Source organism: Arachis duranensis, chromosome 4 (assembly GCF_000817695.3).
Source record: "Arachis duranensis cultivar V14167 chromosome 4, aradu.V14167.gnm2.J7QH, whole genome shotgun sequence".
NCBI lineage: Eukaryota > Viridiplantae > Streptophyta > Magnoliopsida > Fabales > Fabaceae > Arachis > Arachis duranensis.
In genome coordinates this window covers 40,700,522-40,721,533 of record NC_029775.3, presented here as the reverse complement: position 1 = coordinate 40,721,533, position 21,012 = coordinate 40,700,522, and the positions used below count along the sequence as shown (strand labels likewise).

The following is a 21,012-nucleotide window of genomic DNA, read 5'->3' as shown; positions in this document are numbered from 1 at the left end:
TTTCATAAAGAGATTCTCCATCTTGTTGTCTAAATATTTGGACATCTTTTTTCAGCATGATCGACCTTTGTTGTGGAAAAAATTTGGTTTGGAACTTGCTAACGAAATTCTCCCATGTTGCTATACTCTCCTTTGGTTGAGTTTCAAGCTACTGTTTAGCTCGATCTTTCACAGAAAATGGGAACAACATCAACCTGTAGTCTTCAGCAGGCATTACATTCGTGTTAACTGTGTCGCATATTGGAGGAAGTTGGAGATATGCAAATTAGGATTCTCTTGAGGGCTCCCTCTAAATTGGTAATTCTGTTGCACTAATGAGATAAGTTGTGGCTTCAGGTCAAAATTATTAACATTCACATTGGGTGTTACAATGTTGCTTCTACAATTCCTAGGATTGGGAATGGTGTAGGATCCAAGAGCCTTCCTAGTATATAGTATACTGACCATGAATAGCATTGTTGGCATTGGCATCATTGTTGTTGTTGTCTGTCATGTTGTTTTCTAATTTCTCTTCAATTTTTTCTACTACCCTCTCGTTTCTAGCTGGCTTTCTCAATCGCCAGAGAGTTTGTTCAATTTCAGGATCAAATTGAAGAGGTTCCTCCTCTTGATTTTCCTGCATAAACATAAAGACGCCAAGAGAAAGAAAAATTAGAATTTTCTACGTCAAAATGAAGGAAATTCCTAGTGAGGTAAATGACAAAAACAAAAGAAAAAGGAAAAGTGTCTAATCTAGGTAATCAATCAATGTGGTAGTTATTAATCTCAAATAATTTTCGCTAACGACGCTAAAAACTTGATGCAGATTTAAGCAAACCCAGAATTCAGCAAGTGCAACGAATCATATCAAGTAATATCACGGTAAGTGAATATCGTTTTCACAAGAATTAACGAATTAAACAATAATAATTAATTGATTAATCTATTCAAACAATTTAAAATATGATTAAGTATTATATCCAATTGTAAAAATATAGAATTAAATGAAATAAAAGGAAATTAACTGAAAGTAATGAACTAATAGAAATAAAAGTGATTAAACGAAGCAATAATAAAGTAAATAAAAGCATATAAAAGAAGAGAAATAAAAGGAAGCAATTAAAATAAAAGCTATTAAAGGAAAGCAATTAAAGGAAAGAAAAATAAATGAAAGCAATTAAATGTAATAGAAATGTAAGCAATGAAATAAAATAGAAAGTAAATTGATTAGAAACGTTTAGGTTTGGAGATGTTAAATCCTCAAAAGCAATGAATCTTTCTTCCATCTTAATTATGCAAACTCTGGTAAATTATAAGTAATTAAATTTTAATTTTTTAGTAATTCAATTTTTTTTAACTTAATTAATTGTCAATTTTTTTGATGAATTTACCAATGAAAAGAGGTGAAGTACTTTTCTTAATTCAAAATCACACCATTTTTAAAATCTAAATGTAATTGATTGAATGTCAATTATCAATTCAGATCTAAAATTATAAGAATGAAGAGAAAGAATTTTCAAGCTTAATTACTATGACCACTTTTTTAAATTAATCATAGAATTCGATTTAGATTCAAACTATTTACCAATAAATTTGAATCTTTGTAATGAAGAACAAAAATTTTTTCTGTATTAAGTTCCTTTTTCTTATTGTTTTTTTTTTAATTTTTTTAACATTTGAGGGTTTAAGGTTTGTTCAGTTATTTAAAATTTTTTTAAAATTGTTAATTTTTTGAGTTTGTATCTCTATTTATTCAATTGTTGTGTAATTATTGCTATTTTTTGTTTGAAATTTTAGTTTTTTATTTTTCTATTTAATTGTCAAATATATATGTTGTTGCTTGCCTCCTTTACTTAATGAATTGAATAGGATGAGAAAATTTTGTTATTGTTTTTGTTCTAATTGATTTGTTATATGTTGTGTTTGTTGTTTTTGATGTAAGTGTTTAAATTTTTTATTGTTCATGTGTTTTTAGAGTATTTAATTATAAAAAATATTAGGGTTAATTTAGTATTTTAATATTAATTTTATGTTATTATGCAATATTTTTCTATTATGATAGAGAATTATATTTTTTTAAATTCGTAAATATCGACAAAATTCTCAGTGAATATAAAATTTTCATTATTCGTTGTGGAGATAGGACAAGGATTGAGTTAAGTTATGATCCCTGTTCCATAAGGATTCGTTGTCATTCCTACATGTAAGTTACTGCAGATTTAAGATTAAATTAAGCTATTAGTCTTTTTAAGCGTTGTTTGTTGCACAAATATCATATGAATCTTTGTTTTACGTTCTTGACTATAAAAATAATTAAGTTTAAATGATTTCATTAATCATTACAAATTTTAATATAAAAATTTAAGAATTGATATTTTAATTCATAAAACATAAAAGTTGATTTTATGTTTATTAAAAATTATATTTAATAAAATTATTGAAATTATTTAATAAACAATTTTATTAAATATTTTTTAGAATGTAATTTTAATAAAGTAGTAGGGTAACATCTTTTATATAATTATTCAATTATATCTTTTATTTTGCATGATCATTTACGATTAATTTTTTTATATATGAATAATTTTAACATAAAATATGAGAATATTGACTATTTTAATATTTTATACTGTTATAGTAATAGCATAAAATATTATTAATATTTTATAAAAAATACTTTTTAATTATAAAAAAAGACAAAATACCATTGATATTTTGTAAAGGCTCACAACAATATATAGGGCTTGTTTGGGTGAGCTTCTAAGAAAAGATCTTTTTTCGAGTTATCTTTTTTTAAAAGATCTTATAGAGAAGTAAAAGTAATTTTATGTTTGGATATCTCATGTAAAAAGGTCTTTTTATCTATCAATTATGTTTGGGTATAACAATATAAAAATACTTTTTTGTTTATTTATTACATGAAAAATATCTTTTTTTTAAAGAAAAAAGATCTTTTAAAAAAAATGTAAACTACAGCTTCTCAAAAAAGATCCTTTTTTTTTATTTTATTAGTGCTTTTACTTTTACTACTAGAAATTTGCCAAACACGTTAAAAAATAAAAAAAGATCTTTTTTATTGAAAAAAGATATTTTTTTAACGCCCAAACATGCACATAGTATATAACACATAAATTTAGTTATTTTTAAAAAATTCATTCTTAATAATCTAATATTAGAAAAAAATGATCATTTACGTTATTAATGTAAAATGTAATTTATTTGTTGGCTTAGAATTATGTAATTGTATGTGTAAGCAGGACATTAAAATTAATTTTTTTTATAATTTTACTAAATTAATTCAATTTTAATAAATATTAAATTAATTTTATAATTTTGATTTATCTTTTTTTCCATGGTACCACAAATGTAACAATGCCAACAAGATGGAATCATAGCTCATTGACTTGCCAAAACTCTCTTCTTTCTCTCCCTCTCTGCTCTGCGCTGCACTGCTGCCGGAAGAACATTGGCGGCGCGCCAGGCACCACCGTCCTGCTCCAGGTCCTCCTTTCCGTCTTCACTCGCTGCCATCTTCTGTTGTGTTCTCTCAGCCTTCTGCCAAAGCCGCTGCTCGCCACTGCAAGCCGTCGCTGCTCGCCGCCGTTCCTCACCGCGGCTGCAAGCCACGGTCCCCTTTCTCTCTGGTCCGTAACTTAGTTTCTGTTCCAATGTTCCCAGCCTTTTTTTACATAGGTTCAGTGGTATAAATTATAAACCTCCTTATTTGTTGGTTTGAAAACATGATGAGACAATGGCTTTGGTGTTTCTTTTGAGTTGTTAGTTTCTAAGTTCTATATCTTATGTTTTATGGTGTGTTATGACTTAATGTTATGTTTATTTATTGAATTTGCTATTGCATTGGCTGAATTAATTGGATTCCTTATTATTAGAAAATTGCGCAAATTGATTAGATTTTATAATTTATTACCTTTGCAATTTTTCTGCATTTTTTTTGTCTGCATACACATGTTTTTTTTAGGTAATCCTCCATTTTCCGGAAAGCATGGCTGATTTTTGGCTCACCTTCATAAGCCGCCATCCGCAATAAAAAAACTATGGTGCCTCGTAGCTTTAATTCCTTGATGTAAACATTGTTGTAGGTTAATATTTTTTATTTCTGGATTTTGTTTTGCAATTGCGTGTTCATATCAGAATACACCCTCGCTCTGTTTTTTGGGGTGTCTATTTAAGAGTGAGTACAAGCTGTTGGAAGATATGAATTGGAATGGGAAATAAATTGGATTTGTGTAACAATGATTCAATCGCTATATTAGTATAGGTCTGAATCTGACATGTGACAAATTTTCTATTTGTTTCTGTTGTGCAAAATGGTAGAGCATATAGTTGCTGCTACGGCTTCTGGCTGTGTTGTTTCATATGTTTTGGGTCTAAAACAAATATATTCGTCTCATTTAGGCTAATTTTTGTCCTTTAGATCCAGTGAGCTAGATGGAATCCACAAGTTCCAGAATCAATGATCCAAACACTAAACCATTTTCTAAGAGGCTTCTGTTTGATCGCCGCTATGGATGGGTGTAATCTCTTCTCTCTCTCTCTCTCTCTCTCTCTCTCTCTCTCACATTGTTACACACGCACAACATATTGTCTCATGCTGTATTTTACAATTAGTAATATTGATTTCTATCCGACAGAATTGATGAATGGAAAGACCCATCGGAGGAAGCACTTGATGGTGGCCGAGGAATGTAAGATGCTTCCCTTTTCTTTTAACTCACTCTACTTTGAACTGAATGGACAAATTAAGGTAGGATAGAGATGAAATGCCACCATATAATAATATCACTTTATATGCATCATGTGGTCTTTGGCTTAATGTGCTTATTTGAAGTTGTGCAGAGAAATTCTATGCTGATTATTTTTCCTTGATCTGTCAAAAAGGTTTTGTGTATTCCCACTCGTCAAAGCTTTGGTGCAGAAAGTCTCCCAATCGGTACAATGACAATTTTATCAGTGACTTACATTGATTGGACTTGAATTTAGGTCATTATTTCATTGAATTACCTTCTTTGGCTGTTGGTTTGTTTCATGCTTTATTTTTTTAGCTGACCCATTTTGACATGTACCACATTTTCTTTGTTTCACTATTGTTATCTCATTTAACATTCGTAATTTAAGCTGAAATAGTTACAAGAAGAGGGGATCCTTTTCCCTATTTTTATGTGTGTTACTTGTCATACAAGATTTATCGTTTTAGATGATCCCGTGTGTTTGAATTTTAATAAGACATTTGAATAAGAGAACTTGATCTATCAACATATGTTGTTTTATAGCAAAGGCTCTATCATAGGGTTTTGATATATATTCAGTTAACTTTTACTTTACAATTAGAAAGCTATACTTAATAGTTTCTTTCATTACTGACATTACTCCATAAAGTGTTTGAGTAACATGAAGACTCAATCAGTGGAAGATGTTGAGTAGGCTGTTTGCAACTCATTACATTTTTGTAGCTTATGATGATTAGTTATTTTGTGCTTGTTTGGTGTGCATTGTCAAACACATTTCTGGTTTGGTCAACTAATTATTACATGAATGACAACTATCATGGTCCCCATCCTGTTCACTGGTAGGGTGAAATACACCATTTAACTTATGCCTTCTTACAATTTCTTTGTAGATCAATCTTGCTGCAACGTCAGCCATGAAAGTTTCTGAACAGCAACAGCTGTTTCCCCATCAGATGCTGCAGCATGCGCTAGATGATGGTGTTCATGATTTAATGTCATCCTTAAAGAATGCAGGTTACAAAGGTTTCATCCTCAACAATAATTCACAGCCACGAGTTTCTAGTAACTCTACTCAGCAGGATACAGCAAGCAATGAATGATGGAGGCACAAAGCTCGCGTTATTCCTAAACTGCTTTATGATATGCAGGATCTTAGTTGAATTATTCGTTTTAAATTTATAATCCATGAATGAAATCTATATATTCATGTACATGGTTGTCCTACTTATCATTCCAATACTTTTGTAACTTTGAAATCATGGTTGGGCATTCACGTGAGCTAGTAAACCAAGTCCATTCTCTGTTGGCGTTATACACTTCAATAGTAAGGCCCTTAGTATAGGCATGCAGTAGGGAAGAAAGTTCTTTAAACAGTGTAAAATACAAGCAAATTGTTCTTCCTACTGAGAAATGCATTCAGTAGAAAGCCAACTTAAAAAAAATGTAGACATGTGAGTCAGTTATTTGTACTATTAACCAACAGGTATCAGATAAGTGAATGAATGAATGAATGGGAAGTATGTCTAACTAACAGGGTAAATTTAACCAACTTTAGGGTAACATGGCTATGTTTGTCTTTTCGAACGCGATGAGTTAAAGTTAAAAATTCATACTCTATATCTATTTTCCAATTTGTTCTTAGGTTTTATTTATACTCGATTTTCATCCATCTGAACTCGGTTTTATTGTCACTCGAAAATAATAAGGTTTCATCAGAACTCAGATAAGTGTTTAAAAGTAGTCCTGATCAATATTTAGTGTTCAATTTGGATCAAGAAAAACATAATTTTCACCCAACCCAAAAAACAGTCTTACTAACTATTAGTGTAGTATGTCCCCTTTAAGTTGGAATATAAGAAACCAAAATTCCTAACTTGGATTGTGGACTCATGGGTATATATTGAAATTGGGATTGTTCTAGTGTCTTAAAATTCTAGGAAAGCGTCTTTTCTTATTTTGTGTCATTTATTACATAATATTTGTTTTTCTTATCAAGTTGAAAGTTTTTATCATTAAGATTAGTTTAGTTTTGTCTCTTTTTTTTCTCTTGATTTCTAAAGCGATAATCGCTTAAAACAGTATAAGAGTAGAAAACAGACGAGTGGTGAGCTCAAAAATGGAAAAAAAGTCATAAATTGTGTGTAAATACTAAATACGAGTATCAACTTTGACTGATACAAGTGGGAAGAATATTACAAGATCCTTTATTATTTTTTTTTTTTTGCAGATTCTCAAATTACAACAATGTGGATTGTAGGTGTTGATAGTGATGATGAAAGAATTTCATAGGAGAAAAACTGTTTTAAAGATGCAAATCTCTCTTTTTAAAAGAGAGAATGATGCCAAAGTTTATTTTGAATGGGGACGAAAGACAGAGTTGATATGTCACGACCTATCAAAGGAAAAGTTAGTGTAAAACCCGGTCAAACCGTACATTAAATTAAGAAATAAAATAAAAATGGACGAAAAGGGTTAGAAAATGTAACAATCATAATTTGACAATTTCGATATGATATTAGACTCAGTAGATTTTTCTGAGTCGGAAAACATAGTTTTCTGCGTGAAAACACGAACCAGAAATTTGATCGGCAGTACCGGCTGGGATCTGTCCAGTACAGCAGCTGAGAAAATTAATTTATGAGTGAGAAATGTTAAAAAGTTAAAATTTGTAATTGAGATGGTAAAAATAATTAAAACGCACATTAAAACACTAATCTTAAAGGTTTTGACCCAAAAGTAGACAAAACTGGCCATATACTAAGCCATAACTAATTGCTATTTCAGCACATACAGTCCCCATTTGATGAAATGTGCTGAAATGTGAAGAGAGGGAAAGAAGAGAGAAACCTTAACTTCTAACACTTCAAATCATCATAACTTTCTCTACGGAGCTCAAATCGATGATCCGTTTGCGGACACGTGTCGCCCTCGTCGAGCTCTTCAAGTCTATCTAGGTATTTTGGTAAGGAATTTCGAAACTCATGTCCAGTTTTTATTTCACTTTCAATTTTGCGTTTGGGCTTTGGGTTTTGAGAAAATTTGTGGTTCTGGTTGTTTAGGGGTGCTCTAGTATGAGCCACTGGTGAATTTCATCAACCAATCCCGTGGGTTATGCTAAGAAATTCTCAAACCTTGTATTTCATGAATTTTATGAACCCTAGGTTGATTATGTATGAAATTGTGTGCATTAGAGTATTGGGTACACTTTTGGAAACTTGAATTGCTTGTGGAAGTGTTAAGTAGGGCTTGAAGGTGAGGTTTGGTGGGAATTCATAAGGAAGAGCTTGAATTTGACTTCTAAGAATTACGATTTTAATTTCATTTAAGTACCGTATAATGTAGTATGAAATCCTATACTAAATACCCTTATGATTAAGTTTGAATTATGTATTTGGATGGATTTGATATGTGTAAAAGGTATATTGTGATAATTGATTATTTTGGATGATGCATAGTAGTTGTGTTGATTGGAATTATTGTTGGATTAGTGAAATGTATAGTTATAAGTTATATGTATATTGAATTGATGAATATTGGGTCGGAGATCGTGAATTTGGGCCGGAGGCCGGAAGAAGGTAAGGACGGTAAGTGATAATTAAATTATGTGATAATGCATGAGATTTAGTAGAGAATTTGTATGGAATGTGTGAAAATTGAAAGTGATAAGATTTTATTGGGGTCTTAGGCGGTTTAATAAAATAGATAAGGATTATTCAGTAAAGTAAAAAGCACATCCCAAGAGACACAACGGAAACATAAAAGGATAGATAAAGGATTTTCTACTAGACCTCTAAGAAACCTATTCTTAGCAACCTAGGTCACAGGAAGGGATTTCTTACTAGGCCTTCAAAGAACTTATCCTTGATAATCTAAATAAGAGGGCTGAAGTTGAAGAAACCACAACGCAGAATCACCTTAGGTTGGATCCTTCAATCTTCCTTATGCAACAAGCAAAGCAAATCTCTCACCTCACTTAATCACACAATAAAAATTTGCTTAAAGCAATAGAAAATTTATTCATCAAAAGTTGTGTAAATGGTCTCACCAAAGGTGTTTAAATAGGCCCCTAACAAACTAACAAAAAAAAATAAGATAAGATTTTTAAAATTTAAATCAGATTTGATCTTAATGGATTATATCAGATTTGATTTAAATTTAAAATTCCTAAAAATACTAATAAGCAAATATGAACTAAACAAATCTTTTAACAAACTCTAACCGCAAAATAAACTAAAACAAAGGTCTAAAATTTCAAAATTTAATGATAAATTATGCCTCTCACTGAATTTGGAAAGCATTATTAGGTTTCTTGGTGTCTTGACTTATCCCAATGGGCCTTGCCCATTCTTACTTGGTTAGAACTTGATGTAACTCCTTATCCATAAGTGATACCAAGTTCCCAAAGCTCTCCTTGAGCTTTTTTGCTTGTGCTTTAGTGATGGGGCTGATGCACGAAAACTTATCTCTCAACAAATTTTTCTTCGACAAGTATACCGAGTTGTTGTCAAGTAAAAACTCACAATAGAGTGAGGTCGAATCCCACAGGGATTGATTGGTCAAGCAACTTTAGTTGGAAGAGTGTGCTAGTTGAGCTAAACAGAATGTAGTTGAGATTTGCTGGAAATTAAATGGCGGAAAAGTAAATTGCAGAAAATAAAGTGTAGAATCGTAAATGGGGATTTGGGAAGATGAACATGGAAATAAATGGCAGAAAGTAAAGAGAATGGGTAAGATTAGAAATGGGGATTCATTGGGCTTATGAGATGTTTCATTCTCCGGATCAAGTTCATTCTCATCTCTTCCTCAATCAATGCATTCATTGATCTCCTTGGCAATCTTAAGTGATTGGATCCCAATTCCTTGGCAATCCATTCTCTCTAAGCTTGAACAATTGCCCAATTCCTTGATTTAATTGCTCATGGGAAGAGATGAAGTGTGGTCACTGATTATACCACATGTATTTCCAAATCAAAGTGTTGGGAGGATTACATGTCACTATATCCGCCCAAACCCCAATTTGGTCCAACAAGAGAAAGCATTTCTAGCATGATCTCCTTGTCCCTTTTCCAAAGCTCAGAGGAGATCCAAATATGGAGAGTTTCTTTTCCAAGACAACTAACCAATTAGATTAAGATTGAAAGCCTTATAGTAAATCAAGAGAAAATAAAGAAGAAGAAGAATGAAAACTATAATTGATCCATCAAATTACAACAGAGCTCCCTAACCCAATGAAAGGGGTTTAGTTGTTCATAGCTCTGGAAATGAAAATGAAAAAGGGTATAATAGAATACATGTAGAAAGTAAATATATAGAGTGTAGTTCTCCAAACTGCCAAAAGCTCTTTAATAGTTCAAAACTACTCCTATATATACTACTCTCTTTGATCTTCTAGTGAGTTCTTCAAGTCTTCGATATGGGCCTTTGATCTTGAGTTGAAGCAGTTACAATCTTCAGTGGGCTCAACTTTGTTTGCAAAAAAAGTGTGAGTTGGGCATGGGCGTTAGTTAGGACGTTAGTGGCGTTAACGTTAAGTGAGGATGTGGGTTCGAGAACGTTAGTGACAATCACCTTTTCCACTAATGTTCCAACCCAAAATGATCAACGTTAACTTCAACGTTAGTGGCACTAACATGACCACTAACGTTGCCCCTTGGTCCTTCGTAAATGTTATTGGGAATCACCTTTTCCAATAACGTTGCCTTGTGCCCCCTTTCCCCACGTTAGAGTCCACATTAGTGTAACTAATGTGGCTTTTAACGTGGGCATGCCTAAGCTTCGAGAGCGTTAGTGACACTTACCTTTGTCACTAACGCTTCAAACGCCCCTTCTTCCCACGTTAGAGTTCACGTTAATTGGATTAACGTGACTACTAACGTGGTAGTGATAGCCATCTCCAATGTTAGTGACAAAGGTGAGTGTCACTAACGTTGGCTTATCATGCTTGGCTCCACGTTACTCTTCATGTTAGTGGTCTTAACGTGACCACTAACGTGGACAATGTTGGCTTAGTCCAACGTTAGTGACAAAGATGAGTGTCACTAACGTTGGCACTTTCTTCTTCCTCCACGTTAGAGTTCACATTAACTAAGTTAACGTGACTCTTAACATGGCCAATTGTGCCAATTTAGAGCGTTAGTGGCATTCACCTTTACCACTAACACTGGAGCTCCCTTTTCCTCCACGTTAACTACCACGTTAATGTAGTTAACGTGGCAATTAACGTGGGCTATGATGGCTTCGAAGGTGTTATTGGCGATCACTTTTCTCATTAACGCTACAAGCTTCTTCCCATTCCACGTTAGTGGTCACGTTAACTAGATTAACGTGGCTACTAACGTGGCTCTTCCTTGCTTCCTATGTCCTGAATTCAAGCAAATAAAGTGCGTCAAAGCTCTATTCCAAGTTATGAGATCCTGCATTATCCAATTTGTCATTTAATTCTTGCATAATCCTCATGAAATTATGTAAAATTCACAATAATTGCTTGAATCAAGGTATGAGTGTATTTTCATCCAAAACTTGCCTATTTACTAAGAAAATGCATGAAACTATCCTAAAATAGTAAAGAAAAGGTCAGTGAAACTGGCCAAGATGCCCTGGCATCAGGGGCCTTCTAGAAGTGTGAAATTCCCATTCCACCCTTTTGCGTTAGAATACCCCAGTTGTCTTTCCGAGCATGTATCATTCCCTTTTTTCTAAAAAATATTCGTCCTCGAATCTATATCCATATCAAAAGGGGAGAGATCAGAAACATTGAAGGTAGCAGAGACATTATACTCACCTGGTAGATCAATCTTGTAGGTGTTACCATTGATCTTTTCAAGCACTTAGAACGAGCCATCCCCTCTAGCATCAAGTTTATACTTCTTTTGAGTAGGAAATCTCTCCTTCCTCAAATGTACCCAAACCCAATCTCCTAGTTTGAAGACTACATGCTTTCGGCTCTTGTTAATCCTTTCAGTCGTGGCTTTGTTCTTCCTCTCAATTAGGTCACGAGCCTTTGCATGTATTGCTTTAACCTTCTCAGCCTTGCTTCCTCTATCTAAGCTAACAAGATCACTCAAAGGTAAAGGCATTAAATCCAAGACAGTTAGACAATTAAAACCATAGACAAGTTCAAAGGGCAAAAAACCAGTGGAAGAATAGAGTGCTCTGTTATAAGAAAACTCAATAAAAGGTAAACAATTTTCCCAGGTTTTTAAATTCTTACCAATAGCACACAATAAGGTTCCCAATGTCCTATTTACCACTTTAGTTTGACCATCAGTTTGAGGGTGACAAGTCGTTGAGTATAACAATTTTGTTAACCAACTTACTGCACAAAACTTTCCAAAAGTGACTTAAGAATTTGACTTCACGATCAGAGACAATAGTTTGGGGAACACTATGTAAGCGCACAACTTCTCTAAAGAATAGGTCAGCAATATTTGTGGCATCATCAGTTTTCTGACAAGCAATGAGATATCAACAAAAATGCTATCTCAACCTCTCCTAGTTCTAGGCAAACCAAGAACAAAATCGATAGAAATATCAACCCATGGAGGCACAGGAATAGGTAAAGGAGTATACAAGCCATGTGGTAATGACTTAGATTTAGCTTGTTTACATGCAATGCATTTAGCACAAACCTTTTCAACATCTTTACACATGTGGGGCCAGTAAAAAAGCTCAGATAAAATATCCAAAGTCTTATGCACACCAAAATGACCCATCAAACCACCCACTTTGTGATTCTAGAACAAGTAGGTACACAAATCCTATTACACCGTAAAAGAAAACCATCATGCTTATAGAATTTGTTATGTGCACCATGTTCACATGCAGCATAAATAGAGGCAAAATCATAATCGGTTGCATACAATTCCTTTATACACTCAAAACCTAACATCTTAGAAGTAAGGGTTTTGATTAAGGAATACCTTCTAGATAATGCATCAGTGGTGCACGAATCCTCACACTTCGTACAACTAAACCTGCAAGTGCACTGGGTCGTCCAAGTAATACTTGAGCGAGTCAGGGTCGATCCCACAAGGATTGTGGCTTGAAGCAAGCTATGGTTATCTTGCAGATCTTAGTCAGGTGAGTAGTAGATTTGTTGGATTTGGTTAAAAGCATAAAAGGAATAAAGATGGAATTACAAGGTTTGATTAGAAGAATAAGAAGGTGGTTAAGGCTTGGAGATGCTTTGTCCTTCTGGATTAACTCTGGTTTTACTGTCTTCTTCAATTGTGAATGATTTCTTCTATGGCAGGCTATATGTGATTGACGCTGGTTTGAGCAGCCGCCAATACTCTTCCAGATCTGAACCCCAGGGTTAGTGCAGATCCATTCTGATTGAGGGTGAAGTTCCTGCAGTTCATTCTCTTTAGTGATCCTACTCAAAACGCCACAGACAAGGTCGAATCTTTTGGATCAGAGGATACTGCGCCTTGGTTCTATCCTCTACCACAGAGACCCTAATCTCCCCATACCTCGATTGAACTAGTGTCTCGAGAAATCCCTAACGAAGTCGTGGATTAGGCGTCTAAGACATGTATAGTCAAGCTAGCAGTTCAAAGCTTTCCAATTAAGTATTCACACGAACCCAAGAAGAACACGGGTGGTTGTTAGGCACGCGGTCTTAGTATGAAGAACGAAGATGATTGTCATGGGACAACCCGTTAAACATGTTGAAGAACGAAAATACATCTTAGAATGAAATCGAATACGGATAGAAGAGAAACAGTAATACTTTATTAATCCATAGAACTCAGCAGGGCTCCTCCTCTCAACTTAGGAGGTTTAGAAACTCATAATAAGAGAGAATACAATATGGAATTCAAAAACATGGTAGAAGTCCCCCAAGATTATGTAAAGTATCCCTTAAATACTAAACTAATGACTAAGGATTACATAAAAAGGGTAAAACAATCTTTTAGTGCTAAAATCCACTTCTGGGGCCCACTTGGTGAGTGTTTGGGCTGAGCTTTGATGAGATCCACGTGCTATGAGGCCTCTAGGGCATTGAATGCTGGCTATGGGTCCTCTTTGGGCGTTTGAATGCTGGTCTCCTCCTTTCGCAGCCAGACGCCTGGAATGGGGTAGAAGGCTGGCGTTGAACGCTAGTTTTGGGCCTTCTAATCTAAAACAAAGTATGGACTATTAAACATTGCTGGAAATATCTAAAAGTTATCTTTTCATAGCTGTTGAGAAAGCTTCATTTGGACTTCTGTAGCTCTAGAAAATCTCTTTCGAGTGAAAGGAGGTTAGATCCGGACAGCATCTACAGTGCTTTCTTTGTTTCTAAATCAGACTTTTGCTCCATCTCCTCAATTTCAGCCAGAAAATACCTGAAATTGCACAAAAACACAAAAACTCATAGTAGAATCCAAAAATATGAATTTTACACTAAACCCTATGAAAACTTAATAAAAATTAAATAAAACATACTAAAAATTATATGAAAATAATGCCAAAAAGTGTATAAAATATCCGCTCATCACAACACCAAACTTAAATTATTACTTGTCCCCAAGCAACTAAAAACAAAGTAGGATAAAAAAAAAAGAGTAAGATACAATAAATCTCAGAGTTTCTAATGAAGCTCAGTTTCAATTAGATGAGTAGGACTTAGTAGCTTTTTGCTTCTTAATAGTTTTGGCATCTCACTATCCATTGAAACTAAGAAATGTTGGTCTCTTTAGGAACTTAGAATTCGGATGATATTATTGACTCTCCTAGTTTAGTTCTTTTTTATTCTTGAACATAGCTTTTTAGTGTCTTGGCCCTGACCCTAAGTACTTTGTTTTCCAGAATTACCATCGGATACATAAATGCCACAAACACTTTAACTGGGTGAACCTTTTTGGATGTGATTCAGCTTTGCTAGAATCTCCAGATAGAGGTGTCCAGAGTTCTTAAGATCACTCTTTTTGCTTTGGACCACGACTTTAACTGCTCAGTCTCAAGTTTTTCACTTGACACCTTCACACCACAAGCATATGGTTAGGGACAGTTTGGTTGAGCCTCTTTGGCCAGGATTTTATTCCTTATAGGCCCTTTTAACCATTGATGCTCAAAGCCTTGGATCCTTTTACCCTTGCCTTTTGGTTTAAAGGGTTACTGGCTTTTTGCTCTTGCCTTTTGGTTTAAAGAGCTATTGGCTTTTTCTACTTTTTATTTTTTTATTTTTTATTTTTTATTTTTTATTTTTTTCGCATGCATATATTATATTTTTTTCTTTTGCAACATGCTTTTTATTTTTTGTTTTGCTGCTTTTTCTTGCTTCAAGAATTAATTTTTGGATCTTTCAGATTACTAATAATACTTTTCCTTTTTCACCAAAACCCAGATTCTACTCAAGTGTGAGAAGGGATTTCAAGCATGGTTTCATGTTTCCTTTCCCAAGGTTCCCATGAAACCCAATTGCATTCAATCTCTTTTCCAAGATAATTGAACACTAAGCATTAAGAACGAAATTCCTTCTAGCAAACCAAGAGAAGATGAAGAGAAGAAGAATTTCACTATTATCAATCCATCAAGTACAACAGAGCTCCCTCTCTCAATGAGAGGTAAGTTAGCTACTCATAGCTTGAAAAGTACTCAAAAATGGAGTGTAAAAGTGGATCTAGAATTAACTGCTTAACCCCCCTTCAGTACTCCTTGGGGGTATTTATACTACTCCTAGTAAAAATAAAAGAATTACAAAAGTGAAAAAGGGAAAATTACATTTTGGAGGGAAAGAAAACACTCAATAAGCGTGACTTCTTAGCTGGCGTGTGGCTGGCGCTCTACCGGCGTGTCACATGCCCTTCAAACTAGCTTGGCGTGCCACGCTTAATCCTTTAAGTGGCACGCTCATTGCTCTATCAACCTTGGCGTGCCACGCCTTCGAACTCAAGTGGCACGCCATAGTGGAATTCTTGTGTTGGCGTGCCACGCCTTCGAGCTCAAGTGGCATGCCTTTTGCTTTTTCCACTTTTCTTTACCTCTGGAAACTTGAACTGGCGTGGCATGCCCAGGGTCTGGCGTGCCACGCCCTTGTTGTGTGCTTGGCTAAGATTTTCTGGAAAGTTGCACTAGCGTGGCACGCCTAGGGTCTGGCGTGCCACGCCCCTTTGTGAGTGAATGGTTCCTCTGTTTAGCGTGCCACGCCACGAACTCAAGTGGCACGTCCCAATGCTTCTTTGTCCTCTGAATGACACTGGCGTGCCATGCCTGGTTGCTCAAGTGGCACGCCTAAGTGAAGAATAGTGAATGGCGTGCCACGCCTTCGATACCAAGTGGCACGCTTCATGTAATTGGCCTCTTCCATCCTCTCTGGAAACTTATACTAGCATGCCACACCTAAAAGTTGGTGTGCCACGCCCATGATCTTGTCTTGTTCCAGTAGTTGGCATGCCATGCATCGGCCTTCAAGTGGCACGCCATAGTGACATGCTCGGATTGGCGTGCCACGCCTTCGACACCAAGTGGCACGCCCAGTCCTTGCTCATGTTATCTTGTGCATTGGCATGCCACGCCTGGTTGCTCAAGTGGCACGCCTAAGTGAGGTTGAGAGGTTGGCGTGCCATGCCTTTGACTTCAAGTGGCACGCCCAGTCTTCAATTGCCTTCAGCCCCTTCTCTGGATCATTGTACCAGCATGCCATGCCATGCTGCTCAAGTGGCACGCCCATGTATTTGAGCACTTTTCAAGCTTGGCGTGCGATTCCTTGGTCTTCAAGTGGCACGCCAAAGTGACTTTTTGGAGCTAGCGTGCCACGCCTTCGACACCAAGTGGCACGCCATAGTGGAGGTTCTCCTTGAGATGGTGAGTTGGCGTGCCATGCCCCTTTGCTCAAGTGGCACGCCCATAGTAGTTGATGGGTCAGGCATGCCATGCAAAACCTGGCGTGCCACGCCCCTTTTGTGTCCTCCATTTTGCTTTCTGGAATTTTGTACTAGCGTGCCATGCCCAATCCCTGGCGTGCCACGCTGATGAGCGGATAATTTATACACTTTTTGGCATTGTTTTTAGTATGTTTTTAGTATATTTTAGTTAGTTTTTGTTATATTTTTATTAGTTTTTAGTTAAAATTCACTTTTCCGGGCTTTACTATGATTTTGTGTGTTTTTCTATGATTTCAGGTATTTTCTGGCTGAAATTGAGGGACATGAGCTAAAATCTGATTCAGAGGCTGAAAAGGATTGCAGATGCTTTTGGATTCTGACCTCCCTGCACTCGAAGTGGATTTTCTGGAGCTACAGAAGCCCAATTGGCGCGCTCTCAATTGCGTTGAAAAGTAAACATCCTGGGCTTTTTAGCAATGTTTAATAGTCCATACTTTTCCCGAGATTTGATGGCCCAAACTGGCATTGCAAATCAGCTTCAGAATTCCCGGCGTTTAACGCCGGAACTTGCACAAAAATTGGAGTTAAACGCCCAAACTGGCATAAAAGTTGGCGTTTAACTCCAGAAAAAGTCTCTACACATGAAAGCTTCAATGCTCAGCCCAAGCACACGCCAAGTGGACCCCGGAAGTGGATTTTTACGTCATTTACTCATTTTTGTATACCCTAGGTTACTAGTTCACTATTAATAGGACCTTTTGATATTGTATCGGTACCTCATGACACATTAAACATTTCTTATTGTATCTTCTATGGCATGAGTCTCTAAACCCCATGGTTGGGGGTGAGGAGCTCTGCTGTGTCTTGATGGATTAATGCAATTACTACTGTTTCTCATTCAATCACGCTTGCTTCTATTATAAGATATCACTTGTTCTTCAACTTGATGAATGTGATGATCCGTGACACTCATCATCATTATCACCTATGAACGTGTGACTGACAACCACTTCCGTTCTACTTTAGATTGAGTGAATATCTCTTGGATTCCTTAATCAGAATCTTTGTGGTATAAGCTAGAATTGATGGCGGCATTCAAGAGAATCCGGAAGGTCTAAACCTTGTCTGTGGTATTCTGAGTAGGATTCAAGGATTGAATGACTGTGACGAGCTTCAAACTCCTGAAGGCGGGGCGTTAGTGACAGACGCAAAAGAATCACTGGATTCTATTCCGGCCTGATTGAGAACCGACAGATGTGCTGTGACAGAGCGCGTTGACATTTTCAGTGAGAGGATGGGAGGTAGCCATTGACAACAGTGAAACCCTACATACAGCTTGCCATGGAAGGATCCTTGCGTGCATGAAGAAGAAGACAGTAGGAAAGCAGAGATTCAGAAGATAGAGCATCTCCAAAACCTCAACATGTTCTCCAGATAGAGCATCTCCAAAACCTCAACATGTTCTCCATTACTGCAAAACAAGTATTTATTTCATGTTCTTTTACTCTTCACAATTAAACCTGAGAATTATTGATATCCTGACTAAGAGTTACAAGATAACCATAGCTTGCTTCAAGCCGACAGTCTTCGTGGGATCGACCCTTACTCACGTAAGGTATTACTTGGACGACCCAGTGCACTTGCTGGTTAGTTGTGTGGAATTGCAAGAGTGTGATTGCAATTTCGTGCACCATGTTTTTGGCGCCGTTGCCAGGGATTGTTCGAGTTTGGACAACTGACGGTTTATCTTGTTGCTTAGATTAGGACTGTTTTATTTTTGTTGGTTTAGAGTCTTTATTTGAGTTTAGTTTCATATTTTAAGTTGGGTGTCTTCTTTGTGTTTTTCTTTAAGTTTACAAAAATTTGTGTCTGATTTTCTAAAAATTTTAAGTTCGGTGTCATTTTGTTGTTTTTCTCTTTCCTCATTTCAAAAAAATTAAATCTTTTTCAAAATAATTTTCAATCATATCTTTTCAATTGCTAATTCCAAAATCTATTTTTATTAACTAATTGATTTAGTTTTCAATTTGTTTTGATCTCATTTTTTTAGTTTTCAAAATTTTATTTTATTTTATTTTAAATTCTTCGGTCACCTTTAATAAAAAAATTACTTTACTTGTGAATCCATATCATATTCCCTTTCTCCATCATGGACCTAAGTGGAATTGAGCAGTCCAGAAGGACTCTGGGGTCATATGTTAACCCCATTACAGCTGCATATGGGAGTAGCATCTGCATACCTCCCATTAAAGCAAGCAGCTTTGAGCTAAATCCTCAACTTATTATCATGGTGCAGCAAAATTGCCAGTATTTCGGTCAAATTCCTGAATCAATTTTACCCTTCAAAAAGGATGACACAGCTAAGGCTGGACATCCATGGCTTTAAACAAGAGGATAATGAATCCCTTTATAATGCCTGGGAGAGGTATAGAGGTATGCTAAGAAAATGCCCCTCTGAAATGTTTTCAGAGTGGGTACAGTTAGGCATCTTCTACTATGGGTTTTCAGAAAAAGCTCAGATGTCTCTAGACCATTCAGCTGGTGGATCTATACATATGAGAAAGACGATTGAAGAGGCTCAATAACTCATAGATACTGTTGCTAGAAATCAACATTTGTACTCTAGCAGTGAGCCCTCTACAAAAGAAGAAGCTATGGCAGTAGCTACTGATCCTAATCCTCAAGAACAGATTGTTGAGCTTAATCAGCAATTACTCCTGATGACAAAATAGTTGGCAGAATTTAAAGAGATGCTCCAAGAAACAAAATTTGCCAACAAGAACATAGAATCACAGTTGAATCAAACAAAACAGCAGTTATCTAAATAGATAACAGAAGAATGCCAAGCAGTTCAACTGAGGAGTGGGAAGACATTGAATAACACTGCTCAAAGTAGCAAAAAGCCAAGAAAGGAACAGTTGACAGAGGATAACCAAACCACTGCTCAAAATCCCTCTGAGGACAGTAAGATCCCAGAGAGGAATACTCCTGGCGTTCAAATGCCAGAAAAGGGGGAAAAGCTGGCGTTAAACGCCCATTCCTTGCCCAGTTCTGGCGTTCAAACGCCAGAAAAGGGGGAAAAGTTGGCGTTAAACGCCCATTTCTCACCCAATCCTGGCATTCAAACGCCAATGAGGAATCAGATACCTGAGAGTGCTGATAGTAACCCCTCTAAAAAGGCTTCTCCAACCACCTCTGTAAGGAATAAACCTGCAGCAACTTAGGTTGAGGAATATAAAGCCAAGATGCCTTATCCTCAGAAACTCCGCCAAGCGGAACAGGATAAGCAATTTGCCCGTTTTGCAGACTATCTAAGGATTTTTGAAATAAAGATTCCGTTTGCAGAGGCACTTGAGCAAATACCTTCTTATGCTAAATTCATGAAAGAGATCTTAAGTCATAAGAAGGATTGGAGAGAAACTGAAAAAGTTTTTCTCACTGAAGAATGCAGTGCAGTCGTTCTGAAAAGCTTACCAAAAAAGCTTTAAGATCCAGGAAGCTTTATGATACCATGCACATTAGAAGGTGCTTGCACCAAGACAGCCCTGTGTGACCTGGGAGCAAGTATCAATCTAATACCTGCATCTACTATCAGAAAGCTTGGGTTGACTGATGAAGTCAAACCAACCCGGATATGTCTCCAACTTACTAATGGCTCCATTAAATATCCATCAGGCATAATTGAGGACATGATTGTCAAGGTTGGGCCATTCGCCTTTCCAACTGACTTTGTAGTGCTGGAAATGGAGGAGCACGAGAGTGCAACTCTCATTCTAGGAAGACCTTTCTTAGCAACTAGACGAACTCTTATTGATGTACAAAAAGGGGAAGTAACCCTGAGAGTTAATGAGGATGAGTTCAAGTTGAATGCTGTAAAAGCTATGCAGCATCCAGACACACCAAATGACTGCATGAGCGCTGACATTATTAACTCTTTAGTAGAAGAGATCAATATGAATGAAAGTCTAGAATCAGAGCTAGAGGACATCTTTAAGGATGTTCAGCCTGATCAGGAAGAACCAGAGTCCTCAGGAAGAGGATAAGCCTCCCAAACCTGAGCTCAAACCACTACCACCATCCCTGAAGTATGCATTTTTGGGAGAGGGTGACACTTTTCTAGTGATCATAAGCTCTGCTTTAAATCCACAGGAAGATGAAGCACTGATTCAGGTGCTAAGGACACACAAGACAGCTCTTGGGTGGTCCATAAGTGATCTTAAGGGCATTAGCCCAGCAAGATGCATGCACAAGATCCTATTGGAGGATAATGCCAAACCAGTGGTTCAACCACAAAGGCGGCTAAATCCAGCCATGAAGGAGGTGGTGCAGAAAGAGGTCACTAAATTACTAGAGGCTGGGATTATTTATCCCATTTCTGATAGCCCCTGGGTGAGCCCTGTCCAAGTTGTCCCCAAAAAGGAAGGCATGACATTAGTTAATAATGAAAAAAATGAACTGGTTCCTACAAGAACAGT

General features: G+C 36.3%; 1 protein-coding gene across 2 annotated transcripts; it reads left to right on the top strand.

The window, feature by feature from the left end:
* The first annotated feature begins 3,344 nt into the window (after positions 1-3,344).
* LOC107484284 (uncharacterized) lies at positions 3,345-6,043 on the top strand. Of its 2 annotated transcripts, none has more exons than XM_016104896.3 (5): positions 3,345-3,623; positions 4,415-4,514; positions 4,632-4,685; positions 4,879-4,930; positions 5,618-6,043. In XM_016104896.3, the coding sequence occupies exons 2-5, from the start codon at positions 4,429-4,431 to the stop codon at positions 5,825-5,827; spliced, it is 402 nt and encodes a 133-aa protein (XP_015960382.1). In that variant the 5' UTR covers positions 3,345-3,623; positions 4,415-4,428; the 3' UTR covers positions 5,828-6,043. The 2 variants fall into 2 exon arrangements, with proteins under 2 accessions (XP_015960382.1, XP_020996095.1); XM_021140436.2 differs by having other exon boundaries at positions 4,396-4,514.
* Positions 6,044-21,012: the final 14,969 nt, after the last annotated feature.